At 50.1% G+C, this 23,852-nt stretch overlaps 4 protein-coding genes across 4 annotated transcripts; 3 read left to right on the forward strand and 1 right to left on the reverse strand.

Annotated features, from left to right (window-relative positions):
• Positions 1–6,539: 6,539 nt before the first annotated feature.
• On the forward strand, positions 6,540–7,741 carry GGS23DRAFT_334422 (uncharacterized protein). The gene is made up of 2 exons (XM_051512984.1): positions 6,540–6,882; positions 6,955–7,741. The coding sequence occupies exons 1-2, from the start codon at positions 6,628–6,630 to the stop codon at positions 7,519–7,521; spliced, it is 822 nt and encodes a 273-aa protein (XP_051367944.1). The 5' UTR covers positions 6,540–6,627; the 3' UTR covers positions 7,522–7,741.
• Positions 7,742–9,201: 1,460 nt separating this feature from the next.
• GGS23DRAFT_586859 (Up-regulated during septation-domain-containing protein) lies at positions 9,202–12,940 on the forward strand. Its single transcript, XM_051517455.1, has 3 exons — positions 9,202–10,071; positions 10,151–12,604; positions 12,664–12,940. The coding sequence occupies exons 1-3, from the start codon at positions 9,916–9,918 to the stop codon at positions 12,760–12,762; spliced, it is 2,709 nt and encodes a 902-aa protein (XP_051367945.1). The 5' UTR covers positions 9,202–9,915; the 3' UTR covers positions 12,763–12,940.
• Positions 12,941–13,388: 448 nt separating this feature from the next.
• GGS23DRAFT_586861 (DNase I-like protein) lies at positions 13,389–16,360 on the forward strand. The gene is made up of 2 exons (XM_051517456.1): positions 13,389–15,238; positions 15,351–16,360. Exons 1-2 carry the CDS (start codon positions 13,712–13,714, stop codon positions 15,684–15,686), a joined length of 1,863 nt encoding a protein of 620 aa, XP_051367946.1. The 5' UTR covers positions 13,389–13,711; the 3' UTR covers positions 15,687–16,360.
• A 2,786-nt stretch (positions 16,361–19,146) lies between these two features.
• On the reverse strand, positions 19,147–22,089 carry GGS23DRAFT_334520 (T-complex 11). The gene has a single exon (XM_051512985.1). The coding sequence runs from the start codon at positions 21,814–21,816 to the stop codon at positions 19,783–19,785; it is 2,034 nt and encodes a 677-aa protein (XP_051367947.1). The 5' UTR covers positions 21,817–22,089; the 3' UTR covers positions 19,147–19,782.
• Between the last annotated feature and the right edge of the window lie 1,763 nt (positions 22,090–23,852).

The following is a 23,852-nucleotide window of genomic DNA, read 5'->3' on the forward strand; positions in this document are numbered from 1 at the left end:
GGATATATCCTACGGGCTTCCGAGTTTAAGACTTACTTTAGTCGTACCCGCGGAAGCTACGGGAAGTAAGAATATTCCGATAAGGAGTATAAAGTAATTAAAGTTAAGTATAGCTACTAGTAAAAGTACCGAAAGTCCGGAGCGGCGAGTATACTTCGCCGACGGAATAAATACTCGGGAATAGCTTCTAGAATAATTAATTAAAGAAACTCGTACTTCCTCCGAAGAAAAGGAATAATATAGCCTATCCCCGTAAACTACTTAGCGTAAGTAGCGTAAAAAAAAGGTCCATCCTTTTACTATCCGTTATAATAAAAGGAAAAGAGGAGAAAGCCCGGAAAGAAATGAAGTAATAAGTAGCTTAAGTACTAGAGTCTACGTAATATCGGGTAACCTAACGGCTAGGAATAACTTCCTAAGAGATCGCTAACTCGACTTCGTAATAACCTTTTAGCTTAATTAATTAAAAGAATAGTAAGTAAAAAGCTACGATAAATATATTACGCTATACTTAGTTTTCGTAATAGCCGTTAATTAAACGAAGGCCGAGCGATTAAGCGTATCGCTTAATAAGATAAGAATTTACCGCGACGATTTACTTAAACCGCTAAAGATATAGAAAGACCTAGATAAATATTCATTAGGAAAACGATTTAAAGAGAACGCTAGATTTAAGATTAAAGCCTTCCTACGTATTAAAGTATAGCGTATTATTAATCGCGAACGGATAAGAATAAAGCTAATTTTATTAATATAAGTCTTCGACTATAAATTCGACGAAGATAATTTCCTTATTACTTATAAGTCGCGCTTAATAACGCGAAGAGATTTATAGCCTAAAGAGTTACTCGAAAGTACTTACGTAGCTACGTTAGTAGTAAAATCGTTCCGTATAATAATAGCTATCGTAACTTAATTCGACCTCGAAGTTAATTAATATGACATTAAAAACGCGTTTCTTAACGTAGTAAGACCGGAAAGCGACCTTATACCTATAGAATTATTAAATAGGTTTAAGGAAGAGGGAAAATACGCCCTCGCTATAAAAGTAATATACGGGTTTAAAGATTTACCCCTACTTTAGTTTAAGGAGATCGAAAGTACCCTTAACCGTTTAAGACTTTAGAGTTCTCTAGAGGAGCCGTACTTATTCTATATAAAAGGACGAGAAGTCTTCGTATTAATATACGTAAACGATATATTAATTATAAACCATAAAAGCTTAGAAGCGATAGTATAAAAGATAGCTTAGGGGTTAAAGGATACCTATAAAACGAAAGAACTTAAACCGGTAAAGTAGTATTTAAGGATTAGGGTAATACGTAATCGTAAAGTACGAACTATAACCTTAATATACGACGCTTATATCGAAAAGATTACTAAACGCTTTAAACTAGCGGATAATAATTAGTTTTCGATAATATTATTACTAATTACCGAGCTAGTAAAGTATATAGGCGTTACTTCGAAATAATAAGTTAAGGAATATCAGAAGAAAGTAGGGTTACTCCTTTATAGCGTAATTATAATACGCTTAAACGTCGCTTTCGTAGCGTCCTAACTATCCTATTTCTTAATTAATCTAGGACCTTAATACTTTAAAGCGGTTAATTAAACGATTAAATATCTATATACTACTCGCTTCCTTAACATAAGGTATAGGAATAAGAGTAATAACGCTTAAGTATTCTTAATTAATAGTAACGCTTCGTTTATAAACGATTCTAAGTTAAGAAAGTCGTCTTAAGGATACGTAATATCCTTATTTAAAGGTCCGATTATATAAAGAGCCGCTCGCTAGGATATAGTATCGATATCGACGATTAAAGCTAAACTATTCGTATTAAAGTATATAGCTAAGGAAACGATAGCTCTTAAACGTTTCTTTAGGGATATTACCCTAAAGCTAGGAGAACCTTAGAGGATATATAGCGATAACTAATAAACGATAAGATTAATAATAGGAAAGAAAGAAAGGATTAATACTAGGCTACGTTATATAAATATATAGAATATATAGCTACGTTAGAAATATTAAAAAGGTACCTTCGAAGTAATCTACCTCTTTATTAATTAAATGCTAATAAACGGACTTACGAAAGCTTTATTACGTTAGTTGTTCGAATACTTTAAAGTACTATTTAATTTATAGAACGCTCGCGAAGAAATAGTTATAATAATACTTAAAGAGTCGCCGTAAGTATTAACGGTACGTAAATTTTTTTCTTAATTAATTAATATATAGGTATAAAGTATTATCGCTATATAGAAATAGCTCTTCTTACCGTTAAATACCGAACTCGTATTACTTATAAATCCTAATATAAAAAGGCTATTTTAAAATAAAGAATTTAACTACGGAAGTAATAAACGCGGTCGGATTAGCAGAAGGTATAAGTATTAGCGGGTTCGTTTTAATATTCGATAATTTCCTCGTATAAGCGGTCGGCTTATCGGTATAATACTTCGCGTAAGTATTACTCGAAAGAAATAAACGCGTAAGCGTAAGCGATTTTAAATACTACTTCCTTAAAAGATTACTCTTCGTTCTCGGAAATTTCCTTTTTTCCTTCTTTTCCTCTAACGTCTTTTATCTCTATATTTAATTCCTACTCGGGGACGATAACGGGCGAGGCTACGTTAGGTATTACGGTCGATAAGCCGGCGGAGGCGTTACTTACGCCGGCTAAAGTAATAAAAGAATTAATAAGTATAAAGCTAAGGACGGGTACGATAAGCGCGGTCGATAGTCCGGTAACCGAAGAGCTTACGCTTAGCTAGGTAAATTAACCGGAGTTAGCTACGCTTCGTTACGATTTTACGGTCTCGGGAACCGCGGGTATTTACTCCTTATTTTAATAAAGGATTAAGAGTTCTTTTATTACCGTAACGAGCTTAAGGGCTTATAAGTAACGTTAGCGAGTATTAAATAACGCGAAATAAGATTTATATATCGATAAAACCCTCGATATAAGCGACGATAAAATAAATAGCCGGTAGAATTAAAACGTCGGCCCTATATAATATTAGCTTTAAACCTCGACGTACGGGGATAAGAATACCTATAAAAGTACGTAAGCGTAACCGGATAAGTAACGGTAGTAACGGCCGGTACTTTAAAAAGAATCGAAGTATTTTCTAATAAACTTATTTTAAGCCGTATTACGTACGTAGCTTAGGTAAGGGATTATACGGCGAGCTTCGTACTTTCGATTACGGATAACCGAGGTAGTTCTTAGGGCGACGGTAATAGAAGCGGAAGCGGCCGGTACGACGGGGGTATTAAACGGAACCGCCGGAGCGGCCGGGCTAGAGGAAGTAACGGAAGCGGTAATAGCTCCGGGAGCCGAAGAAACGCTACGGCTTCGTTCTTATCCTCGTCCTCGTCCGGCGATATTACTACGAATCGGAATAATAATAATAGCGGCCGTTTAAGTTACGCGAGTAACGGCGATATTACTAAAGAACGTAACTTAATATACGCGAGTCTAGGCTCGGGTTTTACGCGAAGAAACCTTATAAGTAATTAATATAACTAAGCGGTCGCTTTCTTCGATTATTTCCTCGTATAAGGAAAGGAAGTTTTCTTCGGAAGATTCCTCCTTAAAGGATTCGTCGGTAAAGACCTTAATAACTCGGGATACGATACCTTAAAGGGCGCGAGTAACTAAGGCTTAGGTACGTTATACTAAAGCGCTAGATACGATTATATCGACGTCGCTTTCGTCGATAAAAGGATCCTTAAGGAGCTAAGCGATAATTAAGATCCCGGACCTAGGAGTAAAGGATATCCCTCCGCGGCGAGTAAGGCTACCGGCCGAAGCTCTAACGCTATTCCCCGTACGAATACGGAAGATAGATTAAAAGCTCGCGGCGGAAAAGCCGAATACCTTTTACTCTAACGAGGCTACGGTACCTTAAAGCGCTAATACTATCTTACGAAGCTTTTAAGTATCGGATATATTAAAAGATCGTTAATTACGGTATTATATTACTACCGGTAAATAATAAATAAGTAATAAACGGATTATTTCGAATAACCTCTTATTTATTAATATAAAATAATTAACGGTCGCTTTATTATCCTAGGATATTTTAATATTAAAAGTAATATATTAATCGTAAATAATAACCCTTACCGTAATAAGCTAAGTTATTATCTTACGGTCGCTTAATGAAAGTATATTACGACTCGTATAATACGCGAGCTACGCTCTACGTAAATTATAAAAGAAGCGGACTTACCTTGCGATAATAAATTAACGAAGCTTTATTAGTTATATTAGCTTACGATCGCGTAATTAATAGAATTACTTAATTATGATTAAAGGTATATATTTATAATAAATAACCTAGGAAAGAAAGGAAGAAAGAAAGGTACGTTTAATTCGAAAGCGAGAAATCCTAGATATATTTATACTTAACGCCTTCGTAAGAGAAACGGCAGAATCGGTTAATATAGGTAACGCGCGCGAGCGCGCGCGATAGTAACAAAGGAAATTAAATCTTAGTATTAATACTAAAGCTATTACTATTACTATTATATTACCTATATAACTAACTACCGCTTAATCGAAAGCGAGTAATTATACGAATAATTATACGAGTAATTATTTTTATTTATAATAAACTATAGAGTACTAAGTAAGGGATACGAAGAATATATAACTTAAGAGAAAATACTACTAGTAATAAACCGGAATATATACGGATAAGGGAATATAAGGGAGCCCGAGATAGGATACCTAGTAATCGATTAACCTTAATAAGGTATAGCGAGACTAAGGAATAACCCTTTGGGCTATTATCGTAAGTAAAGGACTATAGTTAACCTTACTATCGTAAGCTTAACTAAGGGATATATTACGTAGGTATATACCCTTAGTAGGAACTACCTAGCTTACTTAAGCTAACTAAGTACTACTATATATACCTATAGATCGCTCTATACTCTCTAGTAGCTTTCCTTCTTTTCTAATTAGTTAATATATACCTTCTTACCCTTATTCCATTACTCTCTTTACGAATAACCTATTAACCTCAGCTTAGCTCTCGCTAGCTACGTAACACCTTTAATTAAACTAACTAGCTTTCAATTAATCAGGGTTAATCGGGATCAGGTTAATCAGGTTCAATAGGAACGAGAGCCACCGCACCTATTACTATTAGGAGTTCAATTACTCCTTACGGATTAATTAAACTAAGGAGGCTATAGTAGTACGGTAGATCTAGGCCACGTAGCCTTTTCGATATATATTTATATAGGTCGCGCACTTATATTTTCATCAGCTAGACTTAAACCTATAGATATCACAGCCTATAGCTATTTACTCGTTTCTTGCCATGCCTTTCTAGCTATCCTCCTATTACCCTTTTCTAGTCTCCTTTCCTAGCTACCGTTTTTAGTTAGCCGATCAACCGATTACAGCTATTTACAGCTATAATCTTAGTTAATCGGCACTAGGCCAGTTATTAGCAGTTAGGCAGTCCTTGTTTCGTGCCTCCGTCAGCGTGCCTACGCTGCTCCTGTTCAATATGAAACTATAAAGGATTATCTAAATCTATATAAGAAAGTTAGCGCGTACGGGTAGGGGCGGCTACGTACGAAACCGTACGAAAAAGGGCGGGAACTATAGGCTTTAAAAAACTATATTAATTTCGTAAACTAAAAAACTATTTCGTATTAATACCGTACGTTCCCGTATACGTATATAAGATTAATATATAGGATATATCCTTCCTAATCTTAGAATTTAATTTCGTACGAATCCGAAATTATATATCCGAGATAGTATAAAATATATCTTATTATATAAGAGAAGGATAAGGAAAGGAGCTAAACTTATAGTTATTAATAAGCCTAAAAGAAAAAAGGAAAAAAGAGAAAAGGTATAATATAGGTAGAGGTATAGGACCTTATGGAAAAAAAAATATTACTTACTAAGGATTACTAAGTTAAGCGAAATATAACCCTATTATTACGAAAAGGTAAAATTCTAATTAATTATAGAAAAATTCAAACATACCGAATATAATATTTTTTTTTCATTTAATTAAAGGGAATAATTAAAATAATTAATTATTTTAATTCGTTAAAAACAGGGCTAAGTTATATAGTATCGCTATATATAACCTTATTTTACGAAAAAGGTAATCTTATTATTAATTAGAGAAAAATTCGTACATATTAAATATGATATTTTTAATAATAATTACGAAAAGAAACGGTTAAAAAATTAAGGTTAATAATAATTACGAAAAGATTAGGATTAAGCTTTACATCTACGCCTCCCGAAGGGAGGCCCTGGCATGCTCGTGTACAATATATACACACCCATACCCAAGAGCATATTTTTATTATCTCTTTGTAAACTTCTCACTCTGCCCTCTCTCTCCACTCCCTCGAGCTTGGCCAACGTCGGTAACGGCCTCTAATCTCCCTAGCAGGTAATAATACTTGGGACTTGGGGCGTATCGAGACTCGAGACAGCCTCTGGGTATTCGGCCATTATCAGCAGGAGACCTGCTTGCGTCGCATCAGGTCACCGGCGGAAGATACGCGAAGATCTGCGATGGGCCAGCAGCTGTCGCAATAACCTGGGGCTCTGAGATAATACCATCGACATAATGTCCTTCACAAATGCGCCAGTGACGCGCAGCCTCGTCTACGGGCTGGTTGGAGTGTCGATAGCTGCCAGCCTACTCGATATCAAGCATTACTTCTATATCCTGGTCGACCTCCATCTGTGGCGATTCCACCAGATATGGAGGCCCCTTATATACCAGCTTTGCTACACCAATTCGTCCGAGGTGCTGTTCGCTGCCATGACGCTATACAACCTACGAGTGGTCGAGAGAATGTGGGGTTCGAGGAAATATGCCGTGAGTGCGCGTTGCCCTGCCGAGGAGTCGCTCTTGGTTCTTAGCTCTGGCTGACAGCAAGACATCGTGTAGACCTTCGTCTTCATCGCCTTGCTATTTACAAGCGTTCTCCCCCCCGCAATATTGGCCCTCGTTTTAAGGCCCTTAACGCTGGGCCTCTTCAACTTCCTGCCTGCCGGACCGACGCCCATAATCTTCGCTGTCCTAGCCCAATACCACGCCATGGTACCTCCCATATATCGATACAAGATAGCGACGTCCACATCCACGCCGACGGACGACCCGACCTCGGGCATCACCTTCTCCGACAAATCGTATCGGTACCTTCTCGCCCTCCAGCTAGCGCTCTTCCAGTGGCCCGGATCGGTATTTGGCGCGTTGATCGGCTGGGTGGTGGGCTACTCGTGGAGAATGGAGGTTCTTCCACGCTCGTTGATACGATGGCGACTGCCCGGATGGGTGGTGGGAATGCGGACGCAGAGGCGGAGCCAAGAATTCGAAGGGTTGCGGAGGAGGCTAGAGGGAGAGGGTGCGTCAACGGGCGCAGCGACGGGAGTACAGGGTCAGGCCGACTCGGAAGGGGGAAGACGCAGAGCAACGGGTCAACAGGTTTTGGATCAGTTCCACCGAGCATTTTAGGACTAGGAAGCGGACGGGCTAGAAAGCGTCATTTTTCCCCCTTCTTTTGTCGGGTTTGTTGCACTACTAACTAGATTTCCCTCTTGCATTCTACCCCTCCCCCTTACCCGCGACCTTGCTACTGCGACGCAGGCTTGCGGCGAATCGGTTGTCGGGATATTAGCCCCGGCTGTTCGGTAGGTGTCGTGAGTAAGTTGGTCGTGGCTATGTGCTGGCCATGCCACGGAATACCTAAAACGGGTGTGGAAGGGCGACAGGCGGCGAGGTCGGTTGACATCGGTGACTGAGACCCCCCCGCGCCTCATCCTCAGCCAACGACGACGTTACCCCTATGTACACTCGGGTGGCTTGTATGCCGATTGTCTCCATTCAGAGCCTACCACATCGCGACACCACACACCAACCCAACAACCACGGTCCTCTCGGGCGGCATTCGGGATATGTCTATCGCGCCGAACCCATCGCCCCCTTTATGGGGGCCACCGACACATACTAGACGAATATTGCCGACAAGCGCGGCTAGCGCTAGAGTCGGTAGTGGGGGCGGGTTATCTTCATCTATAGTAATATTGCAGATGGAACCCGAAATTACCGACGGGCCTTCGTTTCAACGCGTTCCAGTCGTGGACTCAATATCGCGTACCAGCACGGACGGCCTAGGGATTCTAGCACTATATTCATACATGGTGACAGCGCGCGTCAGCAGCAGGCAGGCAGGCCATACACGGTATACCTACAGAAGTGGCTATATTTAGGCGGATTGCGCCTCGCATCATCACGACTTTACATATAGCTTTCCATCGCGGCCCAAGTTCGCCATATCCATATCCGCATGACATATTAGGTACCTACCTATACTGCCGAAGGTCCAATGTCGGACAGGTACCCACCCCCTTAGGTTAGGTGCTTAAGGTATCTCCCGCTCATGCGTCCTAAAGACTTGTGCAGTAGCTCAGGTATGTAAGGCAATAATCCCCATCTTGACTTCAAGGACCCTGGGACCGCACCCACATGCGACAAGCATCCACTATGTATATCGTATTATACGGATGATGATGGCGCCTCGAGGAGGCCTTCGAAGGGAGGCGTGTAGCCTCCGTACCTGGCCAATTTCGCAGATGACACCTGTCGCGACATCATGTGTAGGTGTGCCCTTTTTTGGTCAAATATGTGCCAGAGGAGGTATGCATGTGTTCTACGGGTCCCACCTTAGGTGCGTACGTGTAGGCACGTGACGTTCATTCCATATGGCGATTGGATCTATTTATTTAGGTATTTATTGCCTCGGGTACCTTAGGTACCTAGACCTAAGTCACCTGGGTACGTTGCGCTCATGAAGAGCCGCAATAGTTTGTATATGAGTAAGTCAGTTCCCCTAAACGCCACGCAAAGTTACGGCGACGACTATGAGGTCCCTACCTAACTTACGGATGCAGTGATTAGCAGGTACGTTATCGGGAGGTAGGTGAGTGTGCTATATGGACGGTATCGCTAGGTACACGTTCCATCGTTATATGAGTACGCGTGCGAGCCACCCCCACGGTCGGTGCCAGGTACATCCTAAGCTTCAATACCTGCCTAGGTAGGTATCTAACCTACCTAGGTACCTTAGGTACCTAGAGGCCCCTGGGCAGCTTACCATGTACGGTTTAGCGCCTCCGTTTGAGCTTGAAATGCACAGCCAATCGCTTTTTGGCAAAGATGCAAATCGGAGATGGACTCATATGTACATCTCCTTTTTTTTCGTTTCTAATTCTGCCCAGCCTGACTGAACCTAACTTATACCCGGTACATGCCTATACACGTACTTATATACTACCGCCTCTGCTACGCAGTACACGTCTACACATACGTGTATATGAATGTGCATCGATACATACCTACCCTTTATACGCTTGCCTTCGTGTTGTTTATTTCTATATGTATGTATCTTCTGGTGGCTTGACTGCTAGAGAGGTACCTACAGGTAGGGAGCTGTGGAAGGTAGTAGGTAGGTACGTACCCACAAAGGTACGGTACGGTACGGCACAGTGCCCTTTCTCGCCATCCACCTAAGCGCGGTGCTTTCTTCTTCCTCCTCTTGGCTCGGCCTCCCTCCTTTGCGCGATTCCACGTACAATACCCCTACCCCGTGTCTTGCAGCCAACTCTCCATTCTCAAAACTTCCGTCCTTCGCTTCCATCTTTCTTGTCTCTTCTGACAGCCTTCGATCAACCACAGCGACGGGTACGCGCGCCCGCCGACAACCCCAGCGGCTTGCGACTCTGGCGACTCCTACTTCTCCCAGGCTCCCAACCATTCGCCCGTCACACCAATGCCCAGGGGCCTTCCCGTGTAACTACCGTAGTGTATAATGAGTTCCGCAGGGGGTGTCTCGGCTCGCAATTGACAACGATGAACGGCTTCGCAAACCGAGACCAGAAGGGGTTCGATGCGAGGGGACCGCCGCCTCTGCGCCCGACGATTACGCCGAGGGGCCCGGCGCTCGTCGAATCGTATAGACAGGATGGCCTGGATGGGTTTGAGAGGGAGCGGCCTCGGTTCAACCCGGTAAGCTCAGCAGCTCGCCTTAGTCTCGCTGTGCGACAGCGAGTCGCGTCTATCGTTGGGTTTGCTCATGGCTCGTTAGTTGAATCCGGGTCGAGTCCAGAGCTCGGTGCTCGTCGATCTTCAAGACCCCGTCCAAGTGCACCTACTCACCGAAACCGCGCTGCTCGATAGCAAGGAATACGAAATCCTCTCCCAAGAGGAGGTAGATGACCTCAAGAAGCAATGGCAGGTCTTGAATCAGCGGATAGAGCAGACGCGGGCAAATCTCGCCATCCAATCCAAGTACCGCGATGCCGCGATATCCATGTCCAAGTTATACTCCCCCTCAAGGGCGGACGGCAAGCGAAAAAGTCTCCTCGGCCACCGGCACAGCGGGTCAATCGACGCCGCCCGGGAGGCCGAGCACGAGCTCAGCACGATCCAGAAGAAATGTGAAGATTTGGCCTCGGAGTTGTGGGCTTTGGAAAAGCGCGCCATGGAACCCCAGAGGAGGCTTCTAGAACACACCGCCGGCATCCTACAGCTTGCGCACAAGACGTCCAAGCCGACCGTCCCGTCTCCCAAGGGACCGCTGGTTAACGGCGTCCCTGCTAGCCCCGAGAGTATGTATACCACGTCGAACGGTCGTGACAGTATGGACTTTCTAGACGAAGGCATCATTTTCGACGAAGCTAGCCTATACCGGTCGTTCGATCTGTCCAGCGGGTTCGACGGTAGAATCCAGCCAGCCATCGAGATTCCTACGAAGTCGCCCATCCGTGAGCAGAACAAGCAGCTTGCCGAGGAGAGCGAGAGGCTACGGGAGGAGAACCGGGAGCTTCGGGCGCGGACCGAATCCCTGTTATCGCAGATCAACGAACTGGGAGGCTCGAGGTCGGACCAGCGGGCGCTGATCTCAGACACGGAAGGCAAACTAGAAAGCTTCAACCGCCAATTGCGTGAACTTATCGTCGCCGCAGATCCGGCAAATAACATGAATTACCAGGCACCGCCGTCAGGCCAGCTCGAGCCCGGAGATATGATCGGTAGCCATTTAGACTATCTAGAGGGTGGCTTGGCCGCCCTCGCCGAAGGTCAAAGCGATAGTGTGGCGGTGACCGGGAAACTACAAATTCTTAATACCCAGATCCAGGGCCTGCTCGCGCAAGCCAATCCGAATCAACCCCCGCCACCAGACGCAAGCCTGGGCGTTGACGAACAGTTCGGCTACCTGCAGAATTCTCTTCAGATGATCGAGGAGGACCTACGACGAGCCGCTGACGCAGTTGGTACAAATTCTGCCGATCGACAGAAGACCGAACAGTCCGAGGCCGTTCTCATGGGACTCTGGGACATCATCCAATCAGGCTACGCCGACATGCGGCAACGGAAGCACGACCGACGAAAGGCTCGTTTAGATAAGGGGTTGGAGCCGGATGAGGCGGATATGTCTGATGGCGAGTCTTTTGACCCCGACGAAGTGTACTCATTGCAGGCTTTCTCAACCAAGATTCAGTGGTTATACACACAAGCCACCAAATTACAAGAGCAAAAGGGTGTTCTTAAACGCCAAATTAAGCAGCAGCGTGAGCTCAACAGCAGGTCCGATTCCGAGAAGGATGAAGCGATCAGGACCAAGACGGACGAACTAGAGGAGGCTAGGATACTACTTCAGAAAGCAGAAAAGGAAACAGACAGCACCCGCGCGCAGCTTTCGCGGGCCTTACAAGATCTTGAGGAGGTCCAGAATAACCGTACCGAAGAATCCGCTGCCATAGACGAGGCACGAGAACAGCTCCGAGAACGGAATGCGAAGGTCGCATCGCTGGAGGCCGACACCAGAAATACACAGGCGCGTCTAGCGACGGCTGAGGCCAACATACAAGCCATCACTACGCAGCTGCAAGAAGCCAGCGAAGCCAAGGACGCCGCAGACAAGGCTGTTAAAGACAAGGAGAATGAGCTCAAGGCCAAGGAGGAAGAACTCAAGGCAAAGGAGGAGGAGCTCGGACAGATGATGAGCATGGTCGCCGAGCTCAAGATGGAAGCTACCCTTGCCAAGGCCGAGCTCGATGGAGCGTACGGATCGAGGAAGGAGAGGGCAGCGGAGGTTGCAGCCCTACATAACTCTTCGGAATCCGCCAAGATGCAATCCAGAGTCCATACCCTGGAAAAGGAGTTGAAGGCCACGGCCGAGGATTTGACCAACGTCGTCAAGCAATCACTCGAGAGCGAGAAGAAGATTGGGGAGCTGGAGGGCGAGCTCGACCGAGCCAGGGCGGAGCATTCTAAAATCAAAGAGGAGAGGGATCACATGGACGAGGAGCTCGAGAAGCGGCTCCGCGAAGCTACCAGTGACCTCGAGGAAAGGCATGAGAGCGAGATCGCAAGGCTGCGGAGAGAGAAAGAACAGATACTAGATGACCTCGACAAGGAACGACTGAGATCAGCCAGCTTCCCCGTATCGCCCGGCGGCACCAAGACGTCGTTCTTGACAGACTCTTACCGGGTAGGACTTAGGGCTGAGAGGAGGAAGTACGAGGAGCAGCTAAGGGTACGTATCTTCTGGTGGTTCGTTCGCTACGGGTCCTGTCAGCTAACCACACCTCGCAGGCGGAACAAATGCTGCGGAGGAAGATCGAAGACGAATTAAAGGCATTGAAGCGAGCGCAGGGGCCCGGCAAGAGTCCGCTGAGCCCTTCAAGGAAATAAACGGCCTCTTCTTCTTTCGCCCTGTTATCAATATTGTCTCGGGATACATATATTTATATACATACTTTTGGTGGGTATTCGTGTCTATAGCTAGTCGCACCATGTTTTGTCTTAGGGGGGGGGGGGGGGGGGTTCATCCCATTCTTGTACAATAGAGAACCGACTTGGGGTTTAGCTCTTCCCCTATCTATATAGATACTGCAGGTGCTCGGCATTGGGATAATGACTCGAGGGAGGCTTGGACCATGCCATATATACCCTCTGCTCGGGTAGACGACTTGGGCGTCTCGGGCAGTCGAGGAGGCGAGCAAGGGAGCCAGCGAGTCGGTGCTTCGAGCTCGAGGATGAGAATGAGAATATGAATTACAATACCGAGGCACACCATGTTTCTATATCGCTGCTACGATACACATCCACCCTCGATCAGCTTCCACTTACGGCAAGGTCACGTCTAATTAGAGGACGCCAATGGTGTGCTTCAGCGATGCCAAGGTGGGCGGCGGCGGCCAACCCGGCGCTCTGGCTGGATCCTTCACCTTCGATTCCTGGAGGTCGCCAAGGAAATGGGCGCGCAACGTGGGCTACATTGGGCGATGCGACTGGTCCCGGCCCCTGTAGCTATGCAACAGACTGCCAGTCCCAATGGGGTGTCTCATATCGATCTCCTATCTATGATCGCGAAAGCCGTGTCCCTGCGGTCTAGGCCGGTGACGAGTCTAAACTCGGGTCGGTCGTCCGCTTTTCGTCTCTGCACGCGCGCGCAGAGTGGGCGACGGGTCGCGAGGAGTTCATACAAATAGAGGCGCTCCTCTCTCTTACTCTGGTCGTCTGTCTTCCTCTCACCCTCGCTCTCTCCAAGGTTGAGCAACCGGGGTCGCAGATACTTCCCAACCGTCCCGATTAATCAAATTTCGGTTCCTTTAAAACCACCGACAGTCTGCAGAGCACGATGAAGTCCGCGACCATGCTCCTCCGAGGACTCGGGACGGCCCTTCTCATCGCCGCCAGCACGTCGGCCGAGACCATTGCCCAGATCAACGGCGACCGCTTCCTCTCGCCGCTTGATGGGCAACAGGTGACCAACGTTACGGGCGTCGTAACGGCCAAGGGGCCCGATGGGATATGGATAAGATCCGTCGAACGGAGCCGCGACAGACGTGTCTCGGACGGATTGTACGTGTACGGCTCGGTGCTGGCACGCAACACTAGCATCAGCACCGGCGATGTGCTCGTCCTTAGTGGCAAGATTACCGAGTATCGTTCTAACAGGAACTACCTGTACCTGACGGAACTCACGGCACCAAACGTCACGGCTGTGCTCGAGCGCGGCACGACCGTTAGGCCGCTCGTGATCGGCGGCAAGGGCCTCCCCAGCCCACCCACGGAGCAGTACTCGGGCCTCGACGGCGGCGATGTGTTTGCCGTCCCGAATAATCAGAGCCTCGTCTCGGTCGAGAACCCGATCCTTCGGCCGGAGGCGTACGGACTCGATTACTGGGAAAGTCTCATGGGCGAGCTGGTCACGATCGAGAACCCGCGCGCCGTCGGTCGTCCGAATCAGTACGGCGACACATGGGTCGTGGGCGGGTCGTGGAAGACGAGCGGCGACAACGAACGCACAGGCCTCACGATCTCGGCGGGCGACGGGAACCCGGAGGCGATCATCATCGGAACACCGCTCGACCAGTCGAAGAACCCGAGCGAGACGAGGCTGGGCGATAAGCTCGAAAGCATCACGGGCGTCGTGTCCCAGGCCTTCGGGTTCTACCGGATCCTGCCGCTGACCGGAATCACGGTCGTCGAGTCGCTCGCGCCGCAGCTACCGCCGCCGACGACGCTGGCGAGCGACGGCACGTGCGCCGGCATAACGGTGGCAAGCTATAACGTCGAGAACCTGGCGGCAGCGGACGCGGCGCATCTGAAGGCACTCGCGCGCGACGTGGTGGACTACCTGCGGTTGCCGGATCTGCTCGCGGTGCAGGAGGTTCAGGACGATAGCGGCGAGACGAACGACGGCACGGTGGACTCGGACGCGACGCTGGGCGCGCTCGCGGCGGCGATCGGGGAGGCGAGCGGCGGCGCGGCGACGTACAACTACACGTACGTGAGCCCGGTCGACGGACAGTCGGGCGGCGCGCCGGGGGCCAACATCCGCGTCGCGTACCTATACCGCGGGGACCTGCTGCGGCTGCGCGAGGCCGAGGGCGCGGGCGACGCGCAGACGGCGACCGAGGTGCTGCCGGGGCCCGAGCTCCGGTACAACCCGGGCCTCGTGGACCCGCGGAACGTGGCATGGACCAACAGCCGGAAGCCGCTCGCGGCGGCGTGGGAGCTCGTCGACGGCACCAGCAAGACGCTGTTCACGGTGAACGTGCACTGGGGCTCCAAGGGCGGCAGTTCGTCGCTGCACGGAGACGCGCGCCCGCCCGTCAACGGCGGCGTGAACAGCCGGAGTGCGCAGGCTGAAGTGACGGCGGTGAGCTCTTTTCCTTCTCTGTCTCTCTCTCTCTCTTCTCTCTACTCGAACCTTTACTGCCCTGCGTGGCCCACCCGCTCCATCTTGCCTAGTTACTAACGTCGATTCGCAGAATTTCATCTCGTCGATCCTCGAGGAGTCGAGCTCGGCGTACGTGGTAGCGCTGGGCGACTTCAACGAGTTCGCGTTCGTGGCGCCGCTGACCGAGTTTGCGGAGCGCTCCGGCCTGGTAGACCTAGACGTGGCGGCGGAGATCGCGCCGGCAGAGAGGTACTCGTATCTATATGACATGAACTCGCAGGAACTGGACCACGTCTTCGCGAGCCCGGCGCTGGCTGGCAGCGACCGGCTCAAGGGGTTCGAGCATATCCATGCCAACACCTGGCTCCCGTACTCGGAGCGGACGTCGGACCACGACCCGGCCGTGGCCAAGTTCAACATCTGCTAAGATAGACCTGGAGAGGGCGTTTTCCTTCTCCCCAAGCAATCGGAACCCAATGTCTCTTGCGTTTAGGAAGACGGTGTGCCTACGCTACCTTGGCATAATAATGATGAATATGGATAGGTAGATAGATGGCGGTTCAGGCGGTAATGCCGTCGCCGGGCCAGGGAAAGGGGGGGCGGTTGACGGCCACGATGAACACGAGACGAGCACAGGATATTTACATGTGTATAATACCTACATATCTGTACTGGTTGATATACCTACTTATGTGTATAAAGACGAACAAGAGCACGCGTAGCCAAACACCTTGCATCTAGCTGGATTTCCACAGGGGACAGAGAAGCGCAAGTGCATTGCATATCCGAAGACACAGAACGGGGTCATCGATATCTGGCTTACCGCACAGCTGAGGGACGAGTAGAACACTAGCAAGCATTATTTCGTTCTTCTGTGCTTTTCCAGCACCATCACATGTGACATGCCCATCGCGGCCGACCCTCTCCTCCATGCCGACGCCGAGCCGACTACGCGCAGGCCCGCAGGCCATCTCCAGCCAAGTCCGCGGGGGGGAATGCCAGCGTCATCGGGGCTCTCGTAGCAGGGGCCTTCTTCTCCCGCCCGTCTCGGCAGTTCATCCACCCGCAGGCCTCCCTCCCCGTCCCACTGACTAGGTAGCAATCCCCCCCCCTCCCCCCCCCCCCAACCCCCACGTTTGCTTAGTCGCATATCCGTCCGGCGAGGCGAGGCGAGTAAGCAGCGCCGCGGAAAAGAATCGAAGAGAGAGAGGAAAAAAGAAAAAGAAAAAGAGGCCTCCCGACTCCGCCGCGCCGGACCCCCGAGCGAGCGAGCGAGACCATCCCCCGCCGCGCTGGCGACGGCGCCGTCCTAAGTCCCCCCTCCCTCTCGTGGGGCGTAAGTGCCGGCTCGCCGCCTAGGCTAGCGCGCGCGGCCGGCCGGTTGGAGGAGGGCGCCGCGTGCGCGTGGTCGTCGACGGGCACGCCTAGCTTCGCGTTGCTGGACCCGCGGCCGACAAGAGGGGGTGGTGGGGAGGGGGAGTCGCGCTTGGAGCACAGCCACTCTGGCGGCGGGGTGCTGGGAGGTGTGCCTGTATAGGTGTACTTGTATTATATTTATAGACTTGCCCAGGTGCGATGGCATATCTACCTAGGTATGCATATAGGAGATGAGCTAAATAGCGAAGACTGCTAGGTAGCGCTGTTAGGAATCGAACCTATCCTTCGTTAAGTAACCTACTGATCTATAGGTACCTTAGGTAGTTCGTTGTGCCCCTGCGCATTATACCAGGTGGGTAGGTACCTACGTAGTATAAGTCAGGTACCTGGTATCGAACTTTGCGCTGGTGCGGTCACACACTAGTGCGCTAAAGGGGGACCGTGGGTAGTAGGTACATAGGTACGCAGATGTCGCTTATACGCGATTTGTGCCGGCGACGGACGGGGAGAATCCAGGATAGTGGAAGTGTAGAACGTTACCTAAGGAGAGAGAGAGAGGGAGAGAGTTCCTAGGTTAAGAGGTAGGTAGGTAGTTAGTCGGTAGTTCCTTGTCACCAAGACAGATAGATGTGCCTGCGTTGCCCCAACTTGGCCTGTTAGCTGAGATCCGAGAAACCGAAACCAACTACCCGCTAACCGAGTGCCTAGGTAAGGTACAGGTAGGTTAGGTAGGTAAGGCGGCCCAGGGCACCTAAACTAGCATCGGTAAGCACATTATCGTTGGTTAGACGGAGGTGCGTGTAGTGTGCCCAGGAGGCTACCCGGTAAGCACCTATTTTCTATCTACCTACATAATAAGTACCTAACTACCTACCTAACATATGGTAGATTCTATGATCCCTCCCCCCCCTTTCTTTTTCTTTCTGCGATTTACTTATCGTCTGTCTCATGACAGGTAATGCAGACCGGCGCCTACGCCTCCCGGGTCGGCTAGCTATGTTAGGGGTATATACCTATGTGCAGGGAGCGGGGGGTTTCTTCGCGACATTGTCTAATAATCATTGTTAATTTTTTCTGGGTTCCTTTTCGGCTACCTGCCTAGACTCGGTTCTCGCTGTCCCTCTCTCTCTCTCTCTCTTCAGCTCAGCCTCGGGTCTTTTAGTGGCTCGCCACCACGGCGAACCCAACCAGGATCTTCAGGAACGCGAGGCTCGTGGTTGGCTCGAAATCCCGGAGTGTCGACGGATTCGGAAAGTCGTATTCCCTGGGGGTTGAACCGGCCGGGGGGGTCCCCTTTCCCCCCTTCCCTCTCCCTCGTCGTGGTTCTCCTTTTTTTTTTTTTTCCCTCTCTTCCCCTCTCCACCCCCGGGAAGGATCCGTGTCTGATTCCCTTGTGTGTTTTCCTCATCTCATCTCACCTCCTCTGTCTTCTTCTTGTGGGTGGTGTGGTCCGCCTCGTCCCCCCTCACCTAGGTACATATATAAATAAAACCTGCAAAGATGAATTCGGCCATGATCTCCCCCTCCTTACGTCGTATTGGTTATACACACAACACATGCTACATACATCGTACATATTTGGTAGTCACACGCGCGGACTTGCTGCGGGATTCGCAACTTGTAGGCATGAGTCTAGCACGCTCCACTTCTGGCTTTCTCTCCTCTCGTCTCTTCTTCCTCCTCCGTCACCAATCTCGAGTGCGTCCCCCTTCGAGCTGGCTGGCTCCTACACGATGCTAGGTACGGCACGCACACCTACGCTGCCCAATGTGTGCACGTAGTGGGCGTATAATAATTCACATACGTATACCACCAAGCCACACACACACACACGGCCGGTGGTGCCAACTGCATACCCCAAATGGGAAGCAGGCCGGGGGAGGGGGAGGTGGATTCTGTCGTCCTTGCTGTCGCCGTCACCGCCCACTGCTGTGTGCGTGTGTGCGTGCGTGCGTGTGTACTCATATATATGTGTGTATACGTAATGCCGGCGGCGGGTCTGTTTTATCTACACACGTACATGTAGGGTGGTGTTATGTACAGGCTGCGGATCCGCCTGCGGACGAGGCGGTAAAACTTCTGAGATCCTGATCTTTTAAGCGGGGGCTTGTTTTGTTTTCAGACACCGGTTCGAACAATAACTGCGACTCATTCCATAGCGCAACGACCACCTGTCGGCTGCGTGGGCGTCGCTAGGCTCGTCACCGCACCTTTTTACCGTCCGCGCTTCGACCCGCCCCTCTCTCCCTCCCCCCCCTCTCTCTCCCCGCCGGCAACAGCAGGATGAGAAATAAATAATGCACTCTCTGGTTGAAAAAGCGCAACCTCGCGGCAAAAAAGGTATCTATATTCCCTCTCCTCGACGGGGGCCGCCCCATAGGTCCTCATTACAACCACGTTACCCTCTGATGATTTGCGTTGCCGCACACACAGGTCTCTTCTTTCCCTCCCAAACGTCTGAATGAGAGAAGGGGGTGAGACGGAGACTTCACGGTATTTCGAAAAGTACCACGTTGAAAAAAAAAAAAAGATATCAATTTCTCGCCTCGCCTCGCCGCCTCAGGAATATGAACAAACGCCTGCTGTGAAAATGTAGAACCGGGTATGTTTTCGAATGCAGACCCTTTCGCCACCAAGAGGTTGCAACCAGAAAACAAGACATGAAGGGGAGGAAGACGACGGGGATTTGAGCAACAAAAAAAAAAGATCTAGGAGGAACAATGATAAAAAAAACCACTATGCCTCATCTATGCCTTGCTTGTGACCGTGCTGAAACCGGATTATAAAAAGAGGAAAGTCCGTTACTCCTAAAAAACAACAACAAAAACCACCAAAAGCATGCCAGCCGATCCAGGTGATAAGAAAAGGCGTCTAAGTGCTGAACGACAAAATATATGTATGTGATGAGATTAAACGGGGAGCGGAGCGGGGGATTCTGATATCAAGATGATGGCGGGTATTAGTGACGAAGGTCCGGCCCTGATTTTGGTCCCAAGAAAAAAACCGCTGCTCCGAAGAAAGGATGAGCGACGTAGGGGAAAAGAAAGACGAAAAGAGTTGCGCTTCCGAGCGAGTGAAAGAGGGGTGGGCGAGGTAGGATCCCCGCGAGAGGGAAAGACTTTCGCTATGCTACGCCGCCACGGCGATCAGATGGCTGTAGACATATCCGGTACCGTCATGACGCTGTCGAGGTCCCCGGCGTCGTATACCAGATGCGACCATACCCGCCAATGGAGCAGGCCCATGTGTGCCAGCCGCGTAGCCATGTCTTCTACACCGCCCTCCTCCCGGGCCTCGCGGATCGCGCTCTCTAGCGAGGTGCGCTCACGGTCCCTGACGTTCTCGCGCGAGCCGTCCCACGCACGGTTGGGACCGTGCAGGCGGCCGCCAGTAGCAACCGAGAACAGGACGGCACCGGTGAGACCCTTGAAGTCCTTGACGCGCTGTCGGAGCTCTACCAGCAGGCGGTAGTGGTAGTACTGCTCCACCTGCTGGAAGAGCGGAGACGAGAGCTCGCCGAGGTGGTTATCGAGCTCCTCCTCGAATTGCAGGAGATCCTGGGCCGGCGCGTTCGTGGACCGGAAGATCTGCAGGGCCAACGAGTCCTTCATCGCCTTCCAGCGAGAGCCGGAACGCGAGCTGGTGGGCGAGGTCTGCAGCAATGCGACGAGCGAGTTATACAAGTTCCTCGATTTCGTCTGCGCATCTTCCACCGGCTGGCTGGCTGCCGATTGGGAAGGTAGAACGAGGGAGGTGCGAGGCGACGAGTGGGCAGACCCGGCAGAGCTGAACACGAGACTGGACGGCCGCGAATTCGGCGGGTTCAGCGCGCCCTCGCTCCCGTCGTCGTCTGTTCTCGAGAATAGAGAGCCCGAAGCGTCGGAAAAGGGAGCGGCTAGGAAGGGTGTCGAGATGGCGTTCACGCTCGACATCGAATTGCAGTATCTGTACTTCCTCTCCAGCCCTTCGTATAGGCGCATGCAGATCTCGAGGTTGATGGCGTCGAGCATGTCGGAGCGCAGCTTGGTCATCCGCTCTTCATCGAAGACGAAGGTGTCCGGGTGGGAGTAGGGATCTGTCGACGGGAGTACCATCTTACAGAGCGCTTCAAAGAAGACGCCCATCTCGCCGAAAGCTTGAATCGACGCGTGGTCTTGCGAGAAGTACTGGCTTACTGCCGAGTACCAGGCCTGGGCCGGGCCCGGATCCATCTTGCGATCTCGTATCTTCTTCAGGAAGAACCGCTGCTCGAAGTGCACCGTATCTTCGATAAGGATGGGCCGGAGACATCGGATCTGGTGGTTGGCCACGTCGAGTTTCATGGCCTCGAGCACGCTCAAGAGACTACGCATTCCTTGTACTAGTTCCTCCATGTCGTTAGTCTTGTTGCCGTTGGTCAGCTGGCTGTACATCTCATCCACCCACTCGTCCCTCATAGGAGCACAATGGGACTTGAGCACGCCAGACAGCCACGAGGCCAACTTTTCTAGATCCGCTATCCCCCTGCTGAACTGTTGCATGATCAGCTCGACATTGAGACCCTCGTCCAGATACATGCGATCCCGCTGAGGCACCAGCGTCTGTATTATCTCCTTGACCGACTTCAGCAGCTGCGGGAGACACCAATCCTCGCCTCGCCCGAATCTCCTCATGAATTCGTCCCGGTCGGCGATAAACAATTGCAGCTGTTCCGTAAGCGTGTTCCAGAACTGATTGGCCTTCTCTTGCTTTCGCCTCCCTTTTTCTCCGTCGACATTGGGCCGGAAGTGGAGGTCCGGGTCGAAGTTTATGTCGTGACGTAGTTTGGGGTTGTGGATGATCTTATTCACGTCCAGCTCGCTCAAGGTAGCCTTCGTTACCGGCGGCTCCAAGGGCCGCGAAGAGCGAGATCTTTGCGAGGACTCGAACACGACCCGTGACTCCGCCGACGCGTTGGAGCTCGCAGATGGATTACGCGACAGCCCGCTACTCGCTGCCGTGCTTGAGTGTACAGGTATCAAGTGCCGGGGGCCGGCCTGGCCGTATTTCTGCTCCTCGCTCTCCGTGCTGGGCGTTTTCGTCTCCGTCGACTGCTGCTGGATCTGGTCGTCGTGAGAGTTTGGACGCGGTTCCGACATGCGCCTCGTCGTGTTGCTCTCGACTCCCCGGCTTTCGATGCCGCCAGCTCCTTGGTCCACCATCGTCGTCGTATGTCACCGAGTCCGACGAAGAGGTCCCAACTTGCGGCGGAGTTTCGATCTCAGGTACCGACGAGACCCCGCGGATTTTCGAAATTAAAAAAAGGGAGAAAGAAAGAAAGCCGACGACCTTGGGGTTTAGAAGGTTCGGCGTGCGGTATGCCTTAATTGGCCGTATCTCGCTTGTGCTAGGGGAGCTTTCTGGGCTACGAGCACGAGGTAGACTTGGCTTGGTAGCCAAGAAAAGTACGGCACGGCTACTAGAGAGAGAGACGGAAGGCGATCTGGTCAGCGGATGGGGTCTATATGAAGAGATTTGGCCAACAGGTCCTGTTGTTGGACGGAAGTGGTCTCGTGAAAGCGGATGGCTGCAGATGTGCCCTGACCCGGCTGTTGTGTACTTCGAGACAAGGGAATCGAGAGGTGTGAAGAGGTGCCTGTTTGTTGCATCTGTGGGAAAGCGTATGGGCTTGAAGTCTTACATGACCAGCTACGATTTGAGCGGAGGATGCAAGCCAACCCTGAAAAAGAGACTGGTAACTAGCAGCAGCAGTGGCCGCCAGGGAGGGGAGGTGGATGTTTGCAGATACGTAGGTAGGAATCCTTGAAGGAGTGATCAGGACAAGGAGTTATGTAAGGTACCTTTTTCTTCTTCCGTATCTCTTCCTCCTCTTCTCCTGCTTCCTTTCCTTTTCCCTTCTCTCTTGTGCGCTTCTTTTCTTATGTCGCTCTCACTCTTGCCCTGTCGGTTTTCTCTTCCGTTTTCGTTATAGAGGAGGAGGGGGCTGAGGAGAGAGAGAGAGAGATGGTGATAGAGCGAGACGTAGGAGGTGTGTATGGACTACGGAAGTACGCAGGGTGCGTATAAGCGGGTATAGATAGGTAGGTAGGTAGGTAGGTATGGGAGGCCGATTAGGGGGGGAGGGAGGAGGAGGAGGAAAGGCGAAACAAAGGAAAGAAGAAAGAAGATATCGCGAGCCGGCCAGGAACGAGGCGATCAATAATAATAAGTATGTAAGTGTTGGCAGCAGGAAAACATGGGAGAAAAAAAAGGGACCAGGGTGGCATGGCTTCTCTGGCTCTAAAAGCAGTAATCAACCACGGGAGAGTAGATTATTATTAAACTGAACGAGCGCAAGCACCCAAGCGGGTAAGGGGTGGACACGGGGTGGACGCTGGATAGTGGGCGAGGTGGACATGGTTCCGGGGGAAATGAATGTGGAAGCACTGATGCTCTTCAATGCGCTATGTATTTGCATCCACACCCACCACGACCCATCCCATCCCATCCCATCCCATCCCCCATCCTTCCGTGGCTTAGGCGTAGTGTGCATAAATACATAGAATACATAGAATACATAGGTAGGTAGGTAGGTATATACATGTATACATACATACCTGCCTATATTAGGTACATATACTTTAGGTACTAGTAGATATGCACATCTGTTTAGTAAGGGGGGTGTGTACTCGTACCTGCCCGAGGTCCCTCCCCCCACCTACCTACCTACCTACCTACCTTCTACCTATATGCAGACCTAAGGCCGGGTACGTAGGTAGGTACCTCCTCGCCCACCGAATGCCCATACATACCCAAGTACCTTAGGTACCTTCTTTCCTTGGATAGGAGGGGTACATGGTGCCTTTTATTACAGCATTAGCTACCTACCAGATAGACTAAATAATAGAGACTACCAAGTAGCGCTGTCAGGAATCGAACCTGTCCTCTATTATATAACCCACTTAGCTCGACCCATACAACAGGCACGCGCCCCCGCGCGCTATTACAAACACTACCTACTCCAGTAACGTCGGAATACAGGATCTTACAAGGATAAGATACGCTCCACTACTATCGTATAGCCTGCACTGGTACACACGTACCACCTAAAAGGACCTTATTACAAAGGCGGCACTCTGGCTCGAACCAGTAGCTTCTGGAGTTTAAAGTACGCAGTACCTACTGCCTAAACGAAGTCACCAGATAGACTAAACAATAGAGACTACCAAGTAGCGCTATCAGGAATCGAACCTATCCT

This window comes from Durotheca rogersii, assembly GCF_024521655.1.
Source record: "Durotheca rogersii strain YMJ 92031201 chromosome Unknown GGS23scaffold_35, whole genome shotgun sequence".
NCBI lineage: Eukaryota > Fungi > Ascomycota > Sordariomycetes > Xylariales > Xylariaceae > Durotheca > Durotheca rogersii.